General features: G+C 38.0%; 3 protein-coding genes across 8 annotated transcripts in view; 1 reads left to right on the top strand and 2 right to left on the bottom strand.

Moving 5' to 3' along the window:
- LOC131328056 (uncharacterized) overlaps positions 1-6840 on the top strand; it is a 29536-nt gene extending 22696 nt beyond the window's left edge. The window contains exons 1-4 of one of the 5 annotated variants that reach the window (XM_058361193.1): positions 1583-3129; positions 4450-5132; positions 5260-5412; positions 6638-6840. In XM_058361193.1, the coding sequence (XP_058217176.1) occupies positions 4856-5132; positions 5260-5412; positions 6638-6792 (585 nt within the window). In that variant the 5' untranslated portion in view covers positions 1583-3129; positions 4450-4855 and the 3' untranslated portion in view covers positions 6793-6840. Of the gene's footprint in view, positions 1-1582; positions 3130-4449; positions 5133-5259 lie in introns of those variants that run through there. The other 4 variants (XM_058361191.1, XM_058361190.1, XM_058361192.1 and 1 more) reach the window with 4 other exon arrangements.
- LOC131328057 (MADS-box transcription factor ANR1-like) overlaps positions 3001-23425 on the bottom strand; it is a 95125-nt gene continuing 74700 nt past the window's right edge. The window contains exon 6 of the mRNA XM_058361195.1: positions 3001-3268. Coding sequence (XP_058217178.1) covers positions 3164-3268 — 105 coding nt within the window. The 3' untranslated portion in view covers positions 3001-3163. The remainder of the gene's footprint in view (positions 3269-23425) is intronic.
- On the bottom strand, positions 3263-21732 carry LOC131328058 (MADS-box transcription factor ANR1-like). 2 transcript variants are annotated; one of them, XM_058361197.1, is made up of 5 exons: positions 21531-21732; positions 10479-10557; positions 8912-8973; positions 3498-3597; positions 3263-3400 (listed from the first exon to the last, which is right to left on the bottom strand). In XM_058361197.1, exons 1-5 carry the CDS (start codon positions 21710-21712, stop codon positions 3311-3313), a joined length of 513 nt encoding a protein of 170 aa, XP_058217180.1. In that variant the 5' UTR covers positions 21713-21732; the 3' UTR covers positions 3263-3310. The 2 variants fall into 2 exon arrangements, with proteins under 2 accessions (XP_058217180.1, XP_058217181.1); XM_058361198.1 differs by lacking the exon at positions 3263-3400 and having other exon boundaries at positions 3489-3597.

Consider the following 23425-nt stretch of genomic DNA (forward strand, 5'->3'; position numbering starts at 1 on the left):
GTCGGTTAAAAGGCTGTCATGTGAGGTTCTCATTAATAGTCCTAAATACAGGGAGTAATGTGGCGTCGCTTTTTGGTGCTGATCCACCGATGCATGCTCACTTACAGATTGTGAAATGAGCAAAAAGGCAATGGGAGATGACTCCTTTGATTTTATTTAATTGGCTTAAGGCTTTAATATATTGTCATCCAATTTAGGTGATGAACGATTCCAATCACTAGAATACATTACGGTCATTGTGGATCAAAGCAAAACAAGCACCTAGAATACAAGCTTGTAGCTGTGCATAGGGCTGCCTGCGGATTGGTTTTGGGTGGATTGGTTCGGTTCCCAATCCGGTTTGCTCGTGGCGGATTGGTGCTTTCTCTATCGGCCAACCGACCGTGAGTGTTACTTCGGTTCGGCTGCGGTTTGAGCGGTTTAGGCAGATCTGAGCATGCAATTTATTTATTTTTATATACACCAAAAATTTGAAAAATAGAGGCCCAAAAGTTGAAGTTCAATCAAGTTTAAACAAGTCTAAACATTCATCCACCCTAAAATCCAAACAAGTCTAAAGATAAACTATTACATCATCCACCAAACCAACAACATTACTTAGAATTACAGGTTATTTGATCGGGTATTCCTCCGAGAGATTTGTGATCGGGTATTCCTCCGAGAGATTTGTGAACAAAAATTACACGTAGTCACCTACCTATGAATATTTAGGGTGAGTCTGTGCGAGCAATTTAGGAATTTACTATTTTAGATTAGGATTTTCAATATGCTTTTGCCTTTTAGTCCTTTTACTGAGTTTTTTAATTTTTTTTTTGTTTTAGGCGGATGGTTCAGTTTGAACTGCCAATCGTGAACTGAACCGGTCGCATCTGCCAAAATTGTTATATTAGGATCTGCATCCGTCCGTAACCTACCTCAGTTTGATTCATTGATGGTTCGGTTTTGATCGGTTGGGTGGATCGGTCCATCCGGTGGGCAGCCCTAGTTACAGGGCGGAGTCAGGAATTTTGGTTAGTGGGGTCAAAAATTAGATTCATTTGCAATATATTTTTTTCTACGCACAAGTCCAAAAATAACTTAATTAAAAGGTTAATTATAAGATTGATATGCACTAATAATTCATTTTTGCCTCATAATTGGCCCCAAAAGACTTGTTATATTTGATAAATAATACATGATAATCTCATTTCTAGCACTATCAACTCTCGAAAAGAAGAGAACGCTTGGGATTTCTATGCACTTAAAACAAGTTGGGGTAATTGAGAGATTTTTTGTGGGGTCAAAATAGCTAAATTATACCTATTCCTATGAAAATTTGGGGTCAAATTGGTAAAAATTGGGTAAAAATTATACCTATCTGTACGAAAATTTGGCAGCCAGTGGGGTCAGCCGCTGTCCCTTGTACCCATATGCCTCCACCCCTGCCTAGTTGTGCTTTGTCAATGCATTATACGTGGTGTACTAACTTGAGCAGGCTTGTAGTCATGTCAACATACATTCTTTTGGTCAGCATGAAAGTACTTTACTTAAATTATCACTTAAATATTTTTCAATTATGAAACATCTTCGAAATAAGTGTATTTGAAAAGAGATGTTTGGATGGATTAGTGGTGTTGCAAGGGAGGGTAGAAGATGAAAAGAATCTATTAGTAGTTAGAAGTGGCATTAATATTGAAATATAGAAGGAGTAAAGCAACCTGAGATGGTTTGGCTTTACGTATTTGCAGAGCACTCCAACGTTTTCCATGACGAGACTAAAAACATGCAGTGTCTAGTAAAAGAAATTTGGGAAAAGCCAAGGAAGAACATTGGTTGATGTGATGGGGAAAGACATGATTTCCTTAAAATTAAATGGTGGAAAACGATTGCCTTCAGTCGAGCTTATGAGTTCTAAAAGAAACTAGCGCAAGGAAATGTCTCCTTGCGTTAGTAATTTGGATAAAGATTTGTGGAGTTGACTTGAGCATTTATTTCAAAAAAGGTTTGGAATGCACGAGTTATGTATACCCTTTTTTATCATGTAGTTCTTATCCACATGCAAAGTTCGATTTTTAGAAATCCATTATTGAAATAGAGGACGATTCCTCGTCTAGGAATTATCTTTTTAATTTGGCAACCTGCTTTTTTATTTTTTTGTTGACAAAAGTGAGAAGTTGTATTGATGTAAGCCTAACATCACTTACAATATGGAATTCACTACAAATATATTGGACAAAGCCAAACTAATCGTCTAAAATACAAAACTAGAAAAGTACAAGGCAGTTGATGTCATCCACCCCAACCCAGGCATCGCCTTATGCATATTCTGCTGAAATTTCATATTTCCTAACAGTCATGAATCTTTCATAATGAATTTGCTTGAAATGGTGCCTTTGATGGTAATGATGGTACTCTTTTTCCGACTCTGACCCACAGTAACCTTGAGCTTCCTCAACCAAACTAACACAAGTACACTACAACCTGTTATCCATTTCAACAATGATATAAACTGTAGACAACTAAAATAATACCTTAGGCTTGTTACAAAAAAAAAAAAAAACTATATTTGGACGTACATGGTTTATTTTTTATTGCTTAAACGAACGTGGAAAGTTTGCTTCGTCTATTGTCGACGATCACTTTAGATTTGGTCCAATAGATCAGTACTGTCATACCAAATAAATCTAATGGCCGTTGTGCTTAACATTCGTCTTGCGGTTCTTCAAACGCTCTGGTGGTAGCCTTCTGTAACAACTGTGAGCAATAATCGAGTCGATGGACATTCTTCCGTGTTGTCAACTAGCATTGCTAATACACAGCCTGGTATGAATTTGACATATATAATGTTGATATATCATTTTGTAATGAACAAGACTTGGAATTTGTAAGGGGGCAAATGATTTTTCAAGCTGTGACTATTACCCAAGTTTCAATGCTTTTCCCGGTGCTTCGTTCTTCTGAGGCTTTGGCTGGCTTAGCTGGAGACTGATGGGTACGTTCATGTCGTATCTGAGTCTTCCATATGAAACATGGGAACCTCTGCTGGCTTCATTTACAAACTCTGCTCTATAAACCTGCAGGGGAAGCAAATTTTTCTTAGAATCGGAAAGAGAACAATATCTAAATATTCTCTGTCAAAGACGAAAACAGGTATTTATGTTTTCTCATGCCATTTTAGATAGTGCTATTGTTTTGGTCTGTCTACCTTTTTGTGCAATCCTGTATTTTCTTGACGGATTTGGTTTGCCTTCTTATACAGTTCTATGTTTTCTTGATGAGAGAGACTTTCCTGTAATCAAATAATCGGGAAACCAACTTAGTTGTATAAACTTTAACAAAAACTTTGAGTAATTTTGGATGCTTTTCCAAGATGACCGACCTTCAGGTTTAGTGCTTGTATTTCTGCTGATAAAATTTGGTCCTGCAGAAACCGATAATTGTCGTAAAAATGTGCATACACTTTATTTTGAGGGAGCATTATGAGATGCAAAACATTTTGGGGCAAAGAATCAAATTACCTTTTTCACACGGATAGTTTTCAAACTCATTTCGAGTTGATTTTCTAGATTTTGTAGATCTTTGATGCTCAAACCAGAAAGTCCTTCTCCCAAAAGCTTCCTGCAATTATTTCAGTGGCCATTAACTATTATTCTTGAAGGGATTTTCTATTTTATTTCCACCTACCATTAAAATTCGCAAAAAGGTGGAACTAATGTACCACCAAAATCAAACTTCTGCCTCGACTTACTTAGGTTCGAAGAAAATAGAGCCTCTGCTATATTTACCTCAAGTTGCCGCAAAAAAAATCTTCAAAATTAAGTCTATTGCTGCACATCATAGGGTAAAAACTCCATATCACAGTGACTTGGTCTTGTAGTGTATAATGAGTAGGTCTGTGGCGCACTGGATTCAAACAAAGAGGTGAGGGATATTGGAAAAGGGGCAGTCATGGACATTGGTTAATATGTCCTGGATACAAGCCCTCGTAGGGGTCTCTTAAGCTCTCATAGCAATGACGACTCCAGAAATTTCAACTTTGGTATCATTAAACAATTTTACATCAAAATTGAACTTCATATATATGTCCAATAAATTTAAAAGATTTGAAAATAAATAAACATTGAGTTTAAAAAAATAAACAATTCTCAAAGCGTAACGAGATGTTATTTTTTCATTTTTTATGATATCATATAAAATATATAGTTATCGTGCATAATTTTTGAATTAACTACGTTAAGTGGAATATTTCATCACTTTTTTCGCTTATCGCAAAAAATATTTTGTTTCTAATTCAAATGATATATAAATATAACAGCTTTTAAAAATAGAATTGATATTCACACTCCCTTTTTTGTTATCCACACTCTCTTTTTGTCTTTTAGCAAAAAAAATACATACAATTTCAACACTAAAAAGAGAGTGTGATGTGCTCATCCATCTGGAAAAGAGCCTCCCTCGCCTCCTCCTCAGTGACAGGCCGATCAAGTGCTTGGCTTTGTGGCTGCTTTTTATCAAGAAAATTGGGAGCGGATAGGGAAGGACATAGTTCAGTCTGCTTTGGCCTTTTTTCAATCGGGTTATATGCTTAAGGAGCTTAATCACACTTTTATTACCCTTATCCCGAAAGTTCCAAATCCGCAGCTGGTTGGTGATTTTAGGCCAATTAGTTTGTGCAATGTTCTATACAAGTTGTTGGCCAAGGTTTTAGTCAATAGACTACATGTGGTGCTTGGGGATCAGATATCTCAGTTTCAGAATGGATTTGTGCCATCCAGGTTGATCTCAGATAATGTTTTGGTTGCTCATGAGATTTTGGAACATGTAAGGAAAAGAAAGAAAGAAAGGACGAAGTGCGCTCTATGCTCTTAAGCTTGACATGAACAAGGGGTATGATCGAGTTGATTGGGATTTCTTGTTAGGAATTCTCAGGGTTATGGGTTTCAGCCTGAAGTGGATAGGGTGGATTCTGCAGTGTGTATCTACAGTGTCTTTTTCGGTTTTAGTTAATGGGAGGAAATCTTGCACTTTTGTGCCGACTTGTGGGCTTAGGCAAGGCCATCCGCTCTTGCCTTATCTGTTTATTCTGGTTGCTCAGCAAGGTTTCGGATGGATTGGGGGAGTTTGCGTCCAACAACATTTGCAGAGGCATTTCTGTAAGTTCTCATTCACCTCGTATTTCTCATTTGATGTTTGCGGATGATTGCTATATTTTTATGGAGCATAATGTGGAGCATGCTTGGTGTTTGAAATGGGTTCTTGATGTCTATTGTCAACAAGCAGGGCAAAGGATAAATTTTAATAAGTCTGAACTTTTTACAAGCCCCAATATGAGATCACCAGAGGTGTTTAATTTAAAACGTATTTTTGGAGTAAGGAATGTGGATAGGCCTGGGATTTACCTTGGAGCTAGTATGGATTTTTCTTCGAGGAAAGGTAGTCTTTTCTCCAGAACTCTGTATAGAATTGGTATGAAGGTTGGTATGTGGAAAGCTCCTTTGTTACCTTTTTCGTTGCGTCTTGTTCTCGCTAAACATGTTTTGCTTACCATTCCTAATTACTTGTTATTGTTTTTTAGAGCTCCAGCTTATTTTCTGAATAAGGTTAAGAGGGTGGTTTCTCGATTCCTCTGGTATGGAGAGAGAGAGAAAGGTCTGGTTTGGCGAAATTGGGAAATCTGCTGTTTGCCTAAAACCAAGGGAGGATTAGGTTTGAGGGATTTAACCAAAGCATTATTGGCTAAGGTGGCTCGGCGGATAATTAAGAACCCAGAGTCCTTACTCGCTATGGTTCTTGTTGGTAAATATAGTCAGCAGCAAAACTTGTTAGAAGTCAAATTGACTTCTTCAGCTTCTTGGGGTTGGAGGAGTATTTTGTGGGGTAAGGAGTTGTTGTGTAAAGGTTTAAAATGGAAGATAGGCAATGATAGAAGTGTTAGAGTCTTCCATGATGAATGGATCCCCAAGATAGTTAATCCTCTTAAAGGATCCCCGCTAGCTTGTGGTTTACCGGATTTTAAAGTGATGCATTTATTTGATGCACAGTGCCGTGTTTGGCGAGAACCGTTGCTTAAGGTCTTATTCCTGAAAGAGGTGGTTGAGACTATCCAATCTTTATACCTCCCATTCCAGGATTCCAACAATGAGTAAGTATGGAGCATACTAAGAATGGGATATTTTTGATTAAATCTGCTTATTGCTTCGTTTTGAAGCCCAGTTTGTGAGAGTGTTTCGTCGAGAGCAGGTTAGGTTTCCGAGTTGGAATAGAGTTTGGAGTCTGGGTTTACCTCCTAAATTTCAGTTGTTTATTTGGAAGGTGATTCATCGTATTGTAGCGGTCAAGGATGCCCTTCTTAGAAGAAATATTCATGTGGATCCAGTTTGTCCTCTTTGTAAGCAAGCTCTGGAAGCTATTGAGCATTTATTCCTGAATTGTGACTTTGCAAGGAGGGTGTGGAGAGCCTCTCATTTGGGCTTTCATATTTCAATAGGGAGTACGGTTGGATTCAGTCAGTGGTTTGATAAACGGTTAAAGGAGGCTCCGGATCAAGAGTTAACTCAGGATTTCATTTTTATTATGTGGTCAATTTGGTGTGCTCGTAATGATGTTATTATCAGGAATGGTGACACGGATGATGATAATATGTTGCGTGTTTTTTCAGGATTAGTAAGTTTATGCAGGACTGGCCTTGGTAACTGCAGAGGCTGTATAAGGATAAGGTTAGAAATGGAGTGGCTGAAGGGAAGGGCGGGTGGGCTCCGGTGCTTTGTTTTGAACATAATAAATCTGGTTTGGTGGTTGATCAGGCGGGTTTGACCTCTTTCTGTTTTTCGGTCAAACGGAAATTCTGGTTTGACCTCTTTCATCACTGATGGTGCTTGAAATATTTGCACAAGGATAGGAGCGGCTGCATGGGTTCAATCAGGTGATCAGGAAGTTTTCACCAAGCTGTCCAGTGCAGTGCTTCTTCTGCTACTGCTGTGGAAATCAGGGCAGGTTTGAATCTTGATGGTGTTGGAATGGGCTAGTAAAGATAAGTTCGAGGCAATCTGCATCAAACGGATTGTTCTCTTTTTGTGCAGGGCTTGAATGATCCTACTAGCGTTCCATTTTGTGTTAGATCAGCTCTTTTCTGATTTCTGTTTCTTATGCTCTAGGTTTAATATTGTAAAAGTTATTAAAGTTCCAAGACTGATGGTAAGGTCTGCCCATAATCTAGCTCGGGCGGCCTTATCTCGTTAGTAATGGATGTGTGGTTTGTCTTATATATGCATTTATCTTTGGTCGGAAGAAAAAGAGAAAACAAAATAGACATATGTGGACAGGCGGGAGCAGTCTACCGTGGTAGGTTTACGTATGATCTTTTCATTACTTTTAATCAGACAAGAAAGATAGACACATCCGTGAAGACCATCGATTCGCATACGGGTTTAGTGGATATTCGGAGTGGTATAACCGTATAATGTTACCATTAAAACCTGTCAATCTCTCTCTCTCTCTCTCTCTCTCTCTCTCTCTCTCTCTCTCTCTCCCTCCAGGAAAACAAAGCGTCTGTGAGATCTAGGGTTTCTTTGCCGCCCGGGGGGAGGCGCCGCCTCTCCCTCCTCCCGCCGGGCTCCTCTCCCTTTCAAAACTTGATCAGCATTGGTGACGAGGTAGGTGATGATGGCAGCAGCGTCCGGTGGTGGAGCTAGCTTCATGGATCTCAACGACCGACTCTCCTCATGCTGTTTTTGGGAGTTGATTTCGCGTGCTTCATTGCGGCTACACATATGAAGTGTTTCATCGTCCGACGAGGTCGGATTTGGTAAGGTCTCCGGTTCCTTTGTCCTCTCCTTCTCATTTTTCAAAGACCCCCTTCCCATGTCGTGTTTGTCCCCGTCTCTCGATCGTTAGTCTACCCAAAGTTTTCCGGTCGGAGTTTATGACTGTGTTCTCCAATTTTCCTTAACGGCTAGGGGTCTTTCGTGTTGGATGGAGTGGCTGGTGTTGGCTCCCGCTTGTGGCTGTTGTTGGACGGCCCGGATCTCACCTAACGGTTTGGTGTAGCGTCCGCGGCAGGTTGGTGATGTTCTGGGTTCTGGTGGGGTGGCTAGTGGTGGCTGTGGTTGTTGGAGGAGCTTGACTTGTGGTGGCGGTGTCCTGTCAAAACGGTGGACGGCGACTCTTGCTAGGGTTAAATTTTGGATTTCTTTGGGCTGTGCTTTATTGTTTTATCTGGGTTTTTTAGGCCTTTTGGGTTGTATGTGATTTATTTTGTTTATTTGGGCGTTTTAGGCCCTTTGGTGTTGTATTAGGCTTTGTCCCTCTGGCTGTATGTTCCAACTTTCGATTGGATTCCTCTTCTTTTCCCCTAATAAAATGTTATTCTTTGCCGATAAAAAAAAGTTACCATTAAGTAAACTAGGTAGACATATATACTTCGTAATTTTTGCAAAACTTCTATTTACTGGGGTTCACCTGACCGCACTGCTTTTACATTGGCGTTGCTATTGTCTCATAGTATTGTGTGGAGACATGAAGTAAGCTTAGCTTACGTAGTGATGCAATTCATCAGGGCTGGCCCTTGGACTTGGCAAACCTCCCAGTGGCGTCGCTATTGTCTCAAATGTTGGGTTCCATTTTAATTTTGATTTTTAATATAATTCAAACTAAGAGTGGAATAAAATCTTAATTAAATTTTTTTTCCTTATACATCTTTTTATATTTTACATGACTCAATAATAACCTTGGTTGGATTTTCCTCACCTCTCTCCTTGTGTATCCTTTGACAAGTTCCACTAATAAAATGTTATTTTTCCCAAATAAAAAAAAAAAAAGCGGGCAACCAAGCTTGGGGTTGGGGATGGGGTTGGGCAACCCAAAGGTCGGGCCAGCCCTGCTATTCATATTAGTTGTGAGGAATATTTATGTTGATGTATCATATCGATCTCACCTGTGACTCTCTTGCAAGTGCTGGAGCTGTATCCTCAAACTTGCGACTTCTCTTTCCCAAAACTACCAAATACAATAAGGAAACTAGTTATGTCCAATATAATTTGAAAATGCAAGGCCAACATTATTAAACTTTAAGTAAAAGAGTTTTACAATCTCCTCAATTTTATAGCCTCTCGCCCTCGCGAGGGGTTGAGCACTATAATCACCAATACAAATCAAACTAACAACCAAATCCAACTAAACTCCAAGGCCCACATGGTCGTGTACACGACAGATAGCTTTAATACCACATGTAACGCTCTAAGCAGACCACTGGCTCAATATTTTAATTTTGATCCACAAGCCACACCACATGGCCCAAAAGCTCAAGCAAAAATAGATAAGATCTAATGTAGGACCCCTTGCGAAGCGGGTGTGGAGTGGCTAATCCATCCGTTCATCTCGGTAATCGATCGCTTGGATCTTAACCAAACAATGACCTATTTAGATTTGTATGGGCTCAAATTCAATTCAAGCCATCCGTACTGAGATGAACGATTGGATCAGCCGCTCGGTACCGCTTTACAGGGAGATGCTCGGCAGCCAATACACTTATCCATGATTGATGAAGAATTAAATAGAAAAGTAGCTTGAAAGATTAGGTATTCAAGTGTTACTACACTACGTATTGACCAATCAATAAGCTCATGCATTAATTTGCTCAATGTGAATTGGACGTTTGGTAATCTTTTTATTTTCACTTTTTGGTTTTTGTTTTTGCTTTTTTAAAAATTAATGAAGAAAACTTGTTTGGTAATAAGTTTATACTTTTTTTGTTTTCCATAAACTTTTTTAGAGTTATTGTAAACTATGAAAACTACCGAAAAAATATTTTTCCCAGTTTATTTTTTTTTTTGAGAAACACAAATATTACCAAACATGTTTCTTGTTTTTAATTTATGAAAACATAATCCTATTTCTACTTCTAATTTTTTAAAAATAAAAAACTGAAGACTGAAAAGGTTAGCAATCAGTTGTTTTCTTCGATCCTCTCTTTGCTATATTCTAGTAGTAGTTATGAAAATGACAGTTTGTCCTTAATATTTTGACGTTATTTTATTGCCTAATCATTTTGAATCTTACTGGAAATAATCTCGTTGTGGATGGAGTTAACATCTTCATTAATAAACTTCTGTTTTGGCTACTTGCATATATATCCGAGGATGTACAATGTGGTAATTTCATCAAGCCATGCTATAGTTCTTAGTTTTATTTTTTCGCGGTTTAATTTACACGATATTTTTTTCCTGCAAATGAAGATCGACGTCTCATTGAGGTTGCATACGCAGTATATGCATGGGCCTTACAAAATCATGTGGGGCTTGAGACTTGCTTCATGCCCACTAGAACGACCCTGCATCGATCTCTTCCGTAATTCGAACCAAATAATTAACCTCGGTGCATGTTTATTAGATTCTTGAAGTCAATTCATAATTCTTTGTAGTTCGTCTGTAATGCAGGCCGGGGAAGCAAAAAATCACTCATGCATGCACGAAAAGTTGAGGAAGGTGGATGTTTAAAAGTACCTTGGCTTCCGAGGGAGGATTCAACAGCTGATGATGTTCCTCTTTCACGTTGTTGTACCTCTCGATTACTGATTTCATGCTGGTGCAAAAGTTAAGACAATATGAGACTCATCTTTGTTCTTCGTCACATGTGGGTGATACGAATTTCATATGGGTGGCCCACAAATAGCATGATCAACGATAGATGATTTTCAGTACCATTGTTCAGCAGTAAATCAAAGGGTTCATTTGGAAGAATCTTTTAAAACTTATTTGTTGAGCGAATGAGATACGGAATTATAAATCAAAGAGGCTAATTAGATACGAGTGGTGAGTCCAACCTCAAGTGTGTTCAAGTTGCAGGTGTATCGATATATATGGGATTTTAACTAAGGGGATTGTAACACAAAATCAATATATATATATATATATATATATAACCAATTCCGTGTGCATGTTAAGGGAAAACCAAGGACATAAAGTCAATCAATATCTTTTTTTTTGAACGGCAAAAAAATCAATCAATATCACTCTGCTATGGCTGTAGATATGGGACTCAAGACTTCAAAAATCAAGCTGTGTTTGTCCATGGTGGACATAGAGGTGTCAAATGGGCCGGGCCGGGCCGGCCCGACACTTTTAAATGTGGCACGACACGCGTCACAGGTATGGTCTTGGCTTGACACGGCACGACACAACACAATACAGTCTTAGTGGGCATGGGGCATGGCACGGGCACGGAAGTGGGTGGGCACGACATGAAAGTTGGCCTGACACGGCATGGCATGAAACAGTCTTAGTCGGACACGGCATGGGCATGGTATGGAAGTAGTACAAGTACGGCACAATTCTAGCTGGGCACAGGGAAGAAAATAATTTTAATTTTATTAAATAAATTAACTCGCTATGTCATGACTCGTAATATTATCAATTAAGGTAGAAATAAATTTACTCGCTATGTCATATTAAATAAATTGACTCGTTATGTGGCTAATATATGGTAAAAATAGTAAACAAGGCATTTTAGCTTCGTAATTTAGCAAAAATAAGCTTTTAAAACTTGGATGGGTATGAGGCTGGTTTCAGTTTTTTGGCTAGACAAACATTTATGGTGTGCAAAATATTTGAATATTGGTCTTGAATAACATCTACAATCACTAAAACATAAGTAATTTAATACAAAAAGTACAAGAGTCGAATATTATTATCTATTCCAAGATCTAATAAGAAATAAAAAAAAAAGTTACTCCAGTTCCAAAAGGGTCTCCTGGGACTTGAACCCAAGTTCCCTACAATCTATTTGCTTCCTGGGAAGAATTTTTTTGGACGAAAATCGGTTGGAGATGTGCTGGCACGAGCACGGCACGGCACGACACGACACGATTAAAAAACAGCATGGCACAATTAAGTAAACGGGCCGACACGGCACGACACGATTGACAAACGGCACGACACGATTAAATAAACGGACATGCATGACATGAAACACAGTTTATAGGACATGAGCGAAGTGACATATATGTATCCAATTATCATCAGATCAGTGAGTAAAATGATGATGCAAAATCAGTTTCAATTCCAAATCTACAGCCATATAAGTAATATATACTATCAGAGTACTGATGTTGATTCATCTTAAATGTTTTGCAATTCCCTACGTGCACACGGATTTAATTTCTTTTTTTTTTTTATGTCATTTGCTCACTTTTAATGAAACTCATTAGTTCAACCAGATAATTATATATATAGCCAGTTCCACAAAACATAAGATTTTCAATTAAGTGACAAACATGATCGCACTTTAGTCCAATCTAGTATAAGCTTTAGGAGCAGAGCCATGCAAGATAGAAAATGAGGTCAGTACGACCAATGGATATATGCAATTTTAGCAAACAAGTATATATGTCTGGTAGATGTATATATAGTACAATATTTATCCAACTAAAATACCTAATTAAATTGTCCCAAATTTAAGCACCACAATTTTCGTCCCAACTTTAATACTAAAATGTTACAATTTCGCATTTTCTTCCATGTTGTTTTTAGGTTTTCGACCCGGATAATAAAAAATATTGATGCAGTATTTTCATTGGAATTTAAATGATTCATGCACGTACAGCCATTTCAAATCAATACTGTCCTTTGCTTGAAGGAAGGGTAATCTAGCGATCTGATCAAAACCAAAGAAGATTTCTTTCTCAATTTTTCCTTTCATCTCTTCGGCCGGCCAGCAATGAACGTACGAAGGGGTGATTATAATAACAATAGTTGAGTTAGTTTAAGGTGCGTAAAGCCGTAATAATATATAATAGCATCGATGCGAAAGATCAAAGAAAATAAACTAATTAATTAATCACTCGCACCTATTAAAATTTTTAGTTTCTCTTTAATTTCACTTGTAGATCGAGCGATGACTTCTTCAACTATTTAGTCTGAGACTAAGAACAACTAAGTCAAAGGATATTGTGCATGTATATGTTGTCCCCATCGTTGAGAATTACTCACGTAGTGTGGGGCTCACAGATAATACATAGTATATCTTCCAATTGGCCTTTCAGTTTAGCTAATAGAAGAGAGATGATGGAATGGTTTTTTTTTTTTTTGTATTGTAGGATTCAATTCAAAGATTGGATTCTTTCGACATCAAAGATGAAAAATTAAGAATAATATTTTGAATTTTCATAGACTCGAGAGTTCATATTTTGAATTTCCATCTTTTAGCTGGTGAATTCACGAAATAGACTTTGAAATTTGGAAAGAATGTATGCATGCAGGGACTGTTTCGTAAATTCACTCGCTAAAAGACAAAAATGGAGTGTTTGCATCAATTAAGGGATTGTAGAAATCAATTTTCTATATTTTTTGGTTTCTTTTTGTTAAAGAAAAATAGCATGAACATGGGCTAAATGTGTTTATTACTACGGTAGAGATTTCCACATGACTAATGCATTAAATGTTTTTAAAAATTAATCTCAATGGGTTGGTCTAGTGGTCAAGTCATAAGAGTTAGAAGTTTGCTCCTAAGCTTCTAAAGTATAAGGCTCGAAATTTTAGAGGTGCTATCAACACTTTTGAAGCCAGTTCATACATTCAATGGGGCTCCAGTAGCAGATGATGGGATTGGTCCCCCATGATTAGTTGAGACACACGCAAGCTAGCCCGGATACTTGGTTAATTATAAAAGAAATTCTATATAAACGTATATAGGTTTTAACGTGTACATATATACACCACAACCTCATACCATGCCATTTTTGTTGAAATAAACAGTAAGCTTGATTTGGAACGTGTGGAACTATTGTTTTGGAGGCTTTGCCTAAGGTAAGTTGGTCAAATAAGCCTGCAAGAAGAACTATTGTTTTGGAGGCTATGATTGCCTAAGGTAAGTTGGTCAAATAAGCCTGCAAGAAGAGCAAGAACAAAAACGTGGGCATTGAATTTAAGCTTCCGTATTTCATTTGTGATCTTTGCAAAGTTATCTACTTGTCTGTTTAATTTGCCTATAAAAGAATGTATTCTGATTATGTAATATAAGTGAGTGGAGTAAGAGAATAAGAGAGTTACAGAGAGAGAAATTCCTCCTCTTTGTATGTTATTTTTCAGATTGAATGAGTTCAATATATGTGAGTGTGTTTGTGCAATTCTCTTGTGAGTTTCATACATTATAAGTGTGTGATCAATACTCCTCCACCCAACAAAGTGGTATCAGAGCTCTTAGGCTAATCCCGAGAAAAAAAAATCTCTCTCACAAAACATACCTTCGCCCTGCTATTTTTTCAAACAGACTCAAAATCAGTTTTTTTTGGTGCTGCCCAGATTTTTGAGTGCGCCGGAAAAAAGTACCATCTGTCTTTTCCACCAGAAAAACAGAAGTGATCGACACTCAGTTTTTCGATTCCATAAACTGAATCGTCTCACGCCGACGAGTTCAGTCCCGGCAAGATCGAAGCCGTCCGACTGGAGGTGAAAGCGCAGCTATTCATCTTCCACAAGTCTGGTGAACCAAGCCGAATCATTGAGACGAAACCGGAGTGGTCACACCCGAAGCCAGACGGACAGTGTGTCTCTGTAGTTCCAGATTGAAGAAGCAATTTTTTCTTCTTTGGTTCCATCGTCAAAATCAAAGAAGAAAGGAGCAGGTGTCTTTGTTTTTGTAAAAAAAACAAAAGATTACATTTAATTTCACCACCAGACAAGTTGTCTGATCCAATTCCTCCTACCAAGCTACTTTCCATAAAAGCTGGTCCACCGAAGGTTCAATTGCAGTCTAACTCCTGTACTTTTGAAGCTATCTAGTCAAAGTTCAAAAGTTGCAAAGATTTCACTTTGACCCCAGTAAACTAGATTCCATCATTTCTAGTTTCGATGGCTAATGGAACATCCCAAGCTGTTATTCCAAAGCTCACCAAGGACAATTATGATAATTGGTCCATCCAAATGAGAGCACTGCTGGGTGCTCAAGATGTTATGGAGATGGTAGAAGAAGGTTACGATGAACCCGCCTCAAAAGAAGCTGAAACAGCTTTAAAGGAGGAACAGAAGACCACACTTCGTGCCGAGCGAAAGAAGGATTGCAAAGCCAAGTCCATCATCTATCAAGGACTTGACGAAGCCACATTCGAGATCATCGCTTCCGCCAAAACTTCCAAAGAAATTTGGGAGAAGCTGCAGAAGACCTACAGAGGTGCTGACAAAGTAAAGAGGATTCGCCTTCAAACACTACGAGGTGAATTCGAGTCTTTGCGAATGAAATCCTCAGAATCTATTTCTGAGTATTATGCTCGAATTATGGTGGTTTCAAATCAAATGAGGAGAAATGGCGAAACTCTCACCGACACGAGAGTTATAGAAAAGATCTTGCGATCTTTGGATCGCAAATTCGACTTCATCGTTGTTACATTAGAAGAACTTAAAGACGTTTCAACCATGTCTATTGAAGAGCTCGTGGGTTCGCTGCAAGCCCACGAACAGAAGTTGCACAGAGACGATGATAGAGCCCCGGAACAAGCTCTACAAATGAAGTTATCCCTCAATGAAGGAAGGTACGAGCAAGGGGGAACATCTCAGAGGGGACGAGGCTATGGTTCCCATGGAAGAGGCTCTAGAAATTCAAATTCCAGAGGCAGAGGTGGCAGAGGATTCTCCAGAGGAGGGAATCAAAATCATGCTCCAAGAGGAGGTGGTCGAGGACAACAAAATTATGCTCCAAGAGGAGGTGGACGAGGACAACAAGGTCATAATCCACGAGGAGGAGGACAAGGCAGAAGAGGCAGTTACAACAATCGTTCGAACGTTGACAAAAGTAACGTTCAGTGTTACAATTGCGAAAAGTATGGCCACTATAGCAATGAGTGCCGGGGAAGATCAGCATCAGATCAAGTTGGCGAAATAGCCAACTATGCAGACAAGGAGCCATCAGGAGGAGATTCAATGAGTCTCATGGCACACAGCCCAATCGAGCAGGATCAAGGTACATGGTTTCTTGATTCTGGAGCCAGTAATCATATGACTGGCTCAAGGCAGCTTTTTACTGAACTTGATGAAAAGGTTCAGGGAGATATTTCTTTTGGTGACCTCTCTAAAGTACCAGTTCGAGGGAGAGGTGATATTATAATCAAAAGGAAGAATGGAGATCATGCATTCATCTCTAACGTCTACTATGTTCCAGACATGAAGACTAATATTCTTAGTCTTGGACAATTCCTTGAGAAAGGCTATCAAATTAGCCTGAAGGATATGCAGCTGACGGTTGCGGATGCTCGAGGGAAGCTGATAACTCGAGTAATGATGGCGAAGAACAGGATGTTTCCGCTAACTGTTCTTCATGACACGCCAAAGTGCCTCAATGCCATTATCAATGACAAAGATTGGATATGGCATCTCAGATATGGGCACCTCAACTTTGAAAGCTTGAAGCTGTTGGCAAATAGGAAGATGGTTAAGGGCTTACCTCATATTCAACATCCAAATGAGGTATGCGAAAGCTGCATTCTTGGGAAACAACACCGCAATAACTTTGGAAAGCAAGTTGATTGGAAAGCATCTATGCCTCTCGAGCTAGTACACACAGATGTTTGTGGTCCATTAAAGCCAATCTCAAATGGTCAGAACAGATACTTCCTCACGTTTATCGACGACTATAGCAGAAAGACGTGGGTATACTTTCTGAAATTGAAGTCAGAAGTATTTGAACAGTTCAAAGAGTTCAAAGCTCTTGTTGAGAAAGGAAGCGGCTACCACATTAAGACATTGCGGTCAGACCAAGGAGGAGAGTACACTGGAGATCAATTTGAGGGATTCCTTAGGCAACAAGGAATCAGACACCAGTGCACACCTGCCTATACTCCTCAACTAAACGGTGTAGCTGAAAGGAAGAATCGCACCATTCTCAACATGGCTAGAAGCATGTTGAAAGATAAAGACATGCCCAAGAGATTTTGGGCCGAAGCAGTTCAGTGTGCAGTTTATCTACTGAACAGGTGTCCTACGAAGAATGTGCAGTCGAAGACACCACAAGAAGCATGGTCCACTCACAAGCCAGGTGTGGGTCATCTCAGAGTGTTTGGTTGTATTGCCTATGCTAAAGTTCCGGAGGCTAACAGAACCAAACTCGAAGACAAAGGAGTTAAGTGTATCCTTGTTGGATATGGTGACAGAACGATGGGATACAGGTTGTATAATCCCATCACTCAGAAAGTGATTTTCAGCAGAGATGTCATTTTCGAGGAAAATGAATCCTGGAGCTGGGGTCAAATAGAAGCTACCAAGAATATGGAGCTAACACTTGAAGATGAAGAACAGGTACAAACCAGAGATGTACCTGGTAGACCAGAAGATCAACCAGCATCTTCCCGTGGTTTCTCTTCACCACAACAAGGTGAACCATCCTCACCAGTTGAACGAGAAATTTCAGACATGAGGCCCAGAGGAATTCGGAACTTGAATGATCTGTATCAGAATACAGATCAGATGGATGCAGATTTTACCATGTTCTGTCTGCAAATCAGTTGTGATCCAGTTAGTTTCGAGGAAGCTACCCAAGAAGGAAAATGGAGGAAGGCTATGGATGAAGAGATTCAGTCCATAGAGAAGAACAAGACTTGGGAGCTAACCTGCCTCCCAAAAGGTCACAAGGCAATTGGAGTAAAGTGGATCTACAAAGCTAAGAAGAACGCTCAAGGAGAGGTTCAGAGATACAAGGCAAGGCTTGTAGCAAAAGGATACAAGCAAAGAGAAGGCATCGACTATGGTGAAGTGTTTGCCCCTGTTGCCAGAATGGAAACGATTAGGCTAATGATCGCATTAGCTGCTCAGAAGAGATGGAAGATCTACCAGTTGGATGTCAAGACAGCATTCCTGAATGGATTTCTAGAAGAAGAAATCTATATTGAGCAGCCATTTGGATATGTGAAGAAAGGTCATGAAGACAAAGTGTACAAATTGACGAAGGCGCTATACGGGCTGAAGCAAGCGCCTCGTGCATGGAATACCAGAATTGATAAGTACTTCCAAGAGAATGGATTCGAGAAGTGCCCTTACGAACATGCACTCTATATGAAGAAGGAGACTGATGGAAGCCAGTTGTATGCATGCCTCTATGTTGATGACTTGATTTTTACAGGCAACAATCCAGCCATGTTTGAAGCATTCAAGAAGACGATGTTTCAAGAGTTCGAAATGACGGACATCGGACTTATGGCTCACTTCCTAGGCATTGAAGTGACGCAAAGTGACGAAGGAATTTTTATCTCCCAAAGCAGGTATGCCATGGAGATACTGAAGAAGTACGGGATGGAGACATGCAATCCTGTGACGACTCCAGTCGACAGTGGACTGGAACTGAAGAAAAGTGATACTGGGAATGTTGATCCAACCTATTTCAAAAGCTTGGTTGGAAGTCTGCGATATCTAACCTGTACTAGGCCAGACATACTCTATGGTGTTGGGCTAGTCAGTCGATACATGGAGACGCCAGATCAGTTACACTTGTTCGCAGCAAAGCGGATTCTCCGCTACATCAAAGGAACTCATAATGACGGACTATTCTATCAGTCAGGCGGTGACCTGAATCTTTCCGGCTATTCAGATAGCGATTGGGGAAGAGACTTGGATGAAAGGAAGAGCACAACAGGGTTCGTTTTCTTCATTGGAGATACTGCCTTCACTTGGACATCCAAGAAGCAAGCAATTGTGACGTTGTCATCTTGTGAAGCTGAGTATGTTGCCGCTAACTCAGCTGTCTGTCATGCTATATGGTTAAGGAATGTGCTGAAGCACTTGGGTTTTTTTGCAAAAATTGCCCACAGAGATCTATGTTGACAACCGCTCTGCAGTTGCGCTTGCAAAGAACCCGACTCATCATGAAAGAAGCAAGCACATCGATACCCGCTACCACTTCATCAGAGAGCATGTAAAAGCAAAGGAAGTGGAGTTAGTTTCTTGCAGGACATATGATCAAGCAGCAGATATCTTTACGAAGCCCCTCAAACATGAAGCTTTCGTCAAAATGAAGACAATGCTTGGAATGAAGAATCTCTGAGAATCAAGCTTAAGGGGGGATGTTGAAATAAACAGTAAGCTTGATTTGGAACGTGTGGAACTATTGTTTTGGAGGCTTTGCCTAAGGTAAGTTGGTCAAATAAGCCTGCAAGAAGAACTATTGTTTTGGAGGCTATGATTGCCTAAGGTAAGTTGGTCAAATAAGCCTGCAAGAAGAGCAAGAACAAAAACGTGGGCATTGAATTTAAGCTTCCGTATTTCATTTGTGATCTTTGCAAAGTTATCTACTTGTCTGTTTAATTTGCCTATAAAAGAATGTATTCTGATTATGTAATATAAGTGAGTGGAGTAAGAGAATAAGAGAGTTACAGAGAGAGAAATTCCTCCTCTTTGTATGTTATTTTTCAGATTGAATGAGTTCAATATATGTGAGTGTGTTTGTGCAATTCTCTTGTGAGTTTCATACATTATAAGTGTGTGATCAATACTCCTCCACCCAACAATTTTAGGCATTCATGTCATATATAGATGTCTGATTATTCTGAAGCATAAATCTCAATGTCTCAGCTAAACCTATCCCGGGTGATGTTATATCAAAACATTTTCTGAGAAGATTAATTATTCAAAGTAATTTCAAATTTAATAAAAAGTGAAAAATAATTACATATATTGCCATGAATTTGTACATACGTTGTGGTTCAGTAGTGACTCCATTGTATATAATATATACCAGAGAGAGAGAGAGAGAGAGAGAGAGAGAGAGAGAGAGAGAGAGAGAGAGAGAGAGAGAGAGAGAGAGAGAGAGAGAGAGAGAGAGAGAGAGAGTTATTCCAACAATTAACTCACGAATGTCCTTTGGATTAGGAGGAAAATATATACAACAAAAAATGAAGACAAAAATGGTAGAAAGTGAAAGAACCACCATTTTGGTTATAACAAAATATTTTGTGAGAAAATTTAACTGTTTTCCGTGACAGGATCTTTTTGTGATGGCATTCGAAGAAAATATATACATTTACCTAAATAAATCTTACATATTTCAAATATGACAACTTTCTCAATTAAGAATAAATTATGAAAAAAGAAGAATAAATTTGAAATTCAAATTTATAGATAGGGAAAACTATTTTCCAGAAAAAGTTGTTTTTTGAAGAAGATTCATTAAAGGTTCACGTTTTCTGAAAAAGTTCAAGTTTTCTTGTGTTTTTCTCAAGGAAAAAAGAAAAGAATATATGATATGCTTTAGAGCATCTCCACTCCACGAAATTTAGACTCAAACTCAAATTTGAGTAAAAATCATCCAAAATCCACCTCCACTCCTTACTAAAACTTATACCAAATTTGAGTTTTACGCAAATGTTTTCACGAAATTAGGTGAGACTCAAACATTATATCAAATTTCTCACTGGAAAAAAGAGAAGAAAAGAAAAGAAAAGAATATATGATATGCATTAGAGCATCTCCACTTCTTCACAAAATTTAAACTCAAACTCAAATTTGAATAAAAATCATCCAATTAAAACCCACTCCACTCCTTACTGAAACTTATACCAAATTAATTTGAGCTTTACGCAAATGTTTCACCAAATTAGGTGAGACTCAAACACTATATCAAATTTCTCACGGCTACTTTGTGGGGGTGGTGTTCGTCGAAGGCCGGAGTTCTTTGTTGTCGTCATCTCCGGGACCTGTTTGCACCGGAGAAGGAGTTGGTTCATCGTCAACACCCCAAACTCATTTTCTAGTGACAAGACACATTGTCGTTTTACTTCTTTAGATGAGCTCAGTTTTCTCCACAAACATAGCTTACTCCACAACTTAGCTTATCTGGAGACGATGACGACGATATAGCTTACCCGGAGATGAGGATGACGACCATATTGCCGTTGTGAGTGGCACAAAACCTAGATCCCGCAGGGAAATAGTATTTGAAAATTTGTTTCAAGCAAATTTTGAGAAAAAATGGGGTAACCATTGGATTGAGCCATATCAAATAAAGTTTTTACTCAAATTTTTACTGGGTAAGGGGTGGAGGTGCTGTTAGTTACATGATTCTTTAATTCTTTGCACTTTCTCTCATTTTCTTTCTAAGCAAAGACACAAAAATGCATTTTTTTTCTCTTGTCCTCATTTATATCATTCTTAGTCTTTCTAATTAAACGCTTGATGGTAGGCCTCCTTTCTTCTCCTGGCAATACCTCATGATAAAAATCTGTTTGTTCTAAAAGCATCTATATGAGAGAGAGAGAGAGAGAGAGAGAGAGAGAGAGAGAGAGAGAGAGAGAGAGAGAGAGAGAGAGAGAGAGAGAGAGAGAGAGAGAGAGAGAGAGAGATGCATAGACATCTCAAATATCCTTAGCTAACGCTAGCCATATCATGAACATTTGCTAAACTAGAATTGATCTCTCTTTTCAATTGATCAGATGCATTTATATGTCTGACTATATTTCCTATACCACCCAAATAATTTCCCGGTATTGAAAAGCTATTTCATGAGTTTCCATATAAATTATAATAATAATTAAGTTGATGTATATATAATTAGAGAGAAATTAAAGAATTAATCTAAATTACCTGGTGCTTGCAAAGTCAGATAGCTTTTCCGTGCTCGAAAAAATAATTAGTCCAACTTCAGCATCACAAAGTACTGATAGCTCCTTAGCCTTCTTGAGCAATCCGTTTCTTCGCTTGGAGAAAGTCACTTGCCTGCTAGTTGAGTTCTCGATCCTCCTGATCACGACCTTCCCTCTCCCCATCTCTTCAATCTTATTTGATATTTTTTTCTAGGGTTTTTCTTGGCTATAGCTTCGTAGATTAAACAGAAAAAAGAATATCAAAAAAAATAAAAATTTACGAGATAACCAAAAAAGTTCTTGAGAGTAATAAGAAAGACTAATCAATCGATATAATCAGCTAAAAATAGAAAGGTTTGAAATCTAAGTAGAAATTCCAATAATATGTACGAAATTAGAAAAAATGAAGAGAAGACAAGAAAATAATAAGGAAAACTCACGGAGGTTACTACTTTGAGCTGTTAGGAAGGTCTAGAGAGAAAGATGAGAGAGAAGGGTGCTTTGGAGAAATGTTTATAAAGGAGTGTTGTTAATCGCACCCCATGTCAGGCCCCCCGACACGGGCTCCTTTAATTTCTCATTTTACCCCTGGCTCTCCAAGCTCTCTCTCTCTCTCTCTCTCTCTCCGCTGTCTCTCACCCTTATTTTATTTTTTATTATAAAATTTTAAATGTCAATAACTTTTTTTTCACGTAATTTTTTTAAATAAATTTTATATTTTTGAAATCTACCCAATGAAACCTATCAAACGAGCCTAATATTGATGGTAAAATAATGTAAAACGGAAAAACTCAATTTTTGTGATAGTTTAAACTATCTAAAGAAGTTGAAAAATCAAGTGTTCTAAATTTCAATCTGTTTGCACCTGTGGAAAGATTTTAATTTTTTGATCATTTTGTCCTTAATGATCATAATTAAATTTTGACCATAGGGCTCTCGTTGATTAACCCTAAGAAAGTTGTAGAATCAAATATTTCTTAGAGTTAATCAACGAGAGCCTTAAAGTCAAAATTTAATTATGACTATTTAGGATAAAATGATCAAAAAATTAAAATCTTTTCACCGGTTCAAACGGATTGAAATTTAGAATACTTAATTTTTTAACTATATTTTTTAATATATAAATTGTTTAAAGAGGTTGGAATCACGCATTTTTTTAAATAAATTTTATATTTTTGAAATCTACTTAACAAAATCTATCAAACAAGTCTAATATTGAATATGAATATGAAATTGTCGTCCCGGCGGATCTATATTCATTACTTAGTCAATATTAAACTACCACAAATTTTGGTTCTTTGCATTTCTTGTATTCCCGGTAAACTTTCGATGATCTGTCATAATTTGATTATTCTATTTCTAGATTCATGTTATTTTCAAATTACTTTATCTCTTAAGTTTTATTGTTTTATTCTTTTATTCTTCCATCGTATCCAAATTTTTTCAACTTCTTATTTGCCCGAGCATGCATGCATCTGATGCATTTGGAATGTTGAACCAATTATCCAAACTTAATTTTTGTTATTTCTTCTTTATTTAATTAATGATGTTTATACTCTGTATTTTTTTCTTTTTTTATTTATTTAAAATTATTTTAGTGTTCCGATTTTCAATCTAGTTGAATCAGTGGAAAGATCTTATTTTTTTTTATCATTTTATCTTCGATGGTCATAATGAATTTTTGGCCTCGCAGAATCAAATATCTCTTAGGGCTAATCAACAAGAGCCTTAAAGTCAAAATTTAATTATGACCATTTAGGATAAAATGATAAGGAAACTAAAATCTTTCCACCGGTTTAAACGGATTGAAATTTGGAACACTTAATTTTTTTTTAACCTTTTTAGACAGTTTATATATTAAAAATATAGTTAAAAAATTAAGTGTTCCAAATTTAA

The sequence above is a fragment of the Rhododendron vialii genome, chromosome 5a, assembly GCF_030253575.1.
Source record: "Rhododendron vialii isolate Sample 1 chromosome 5a, ASM3025357v1".
NCBI lineage: Eukaryota > Viridiplantae > Streptophyta > Magnoliopsida > Ericales > Ericaceae > Rhododendron > Rhododendron vialii.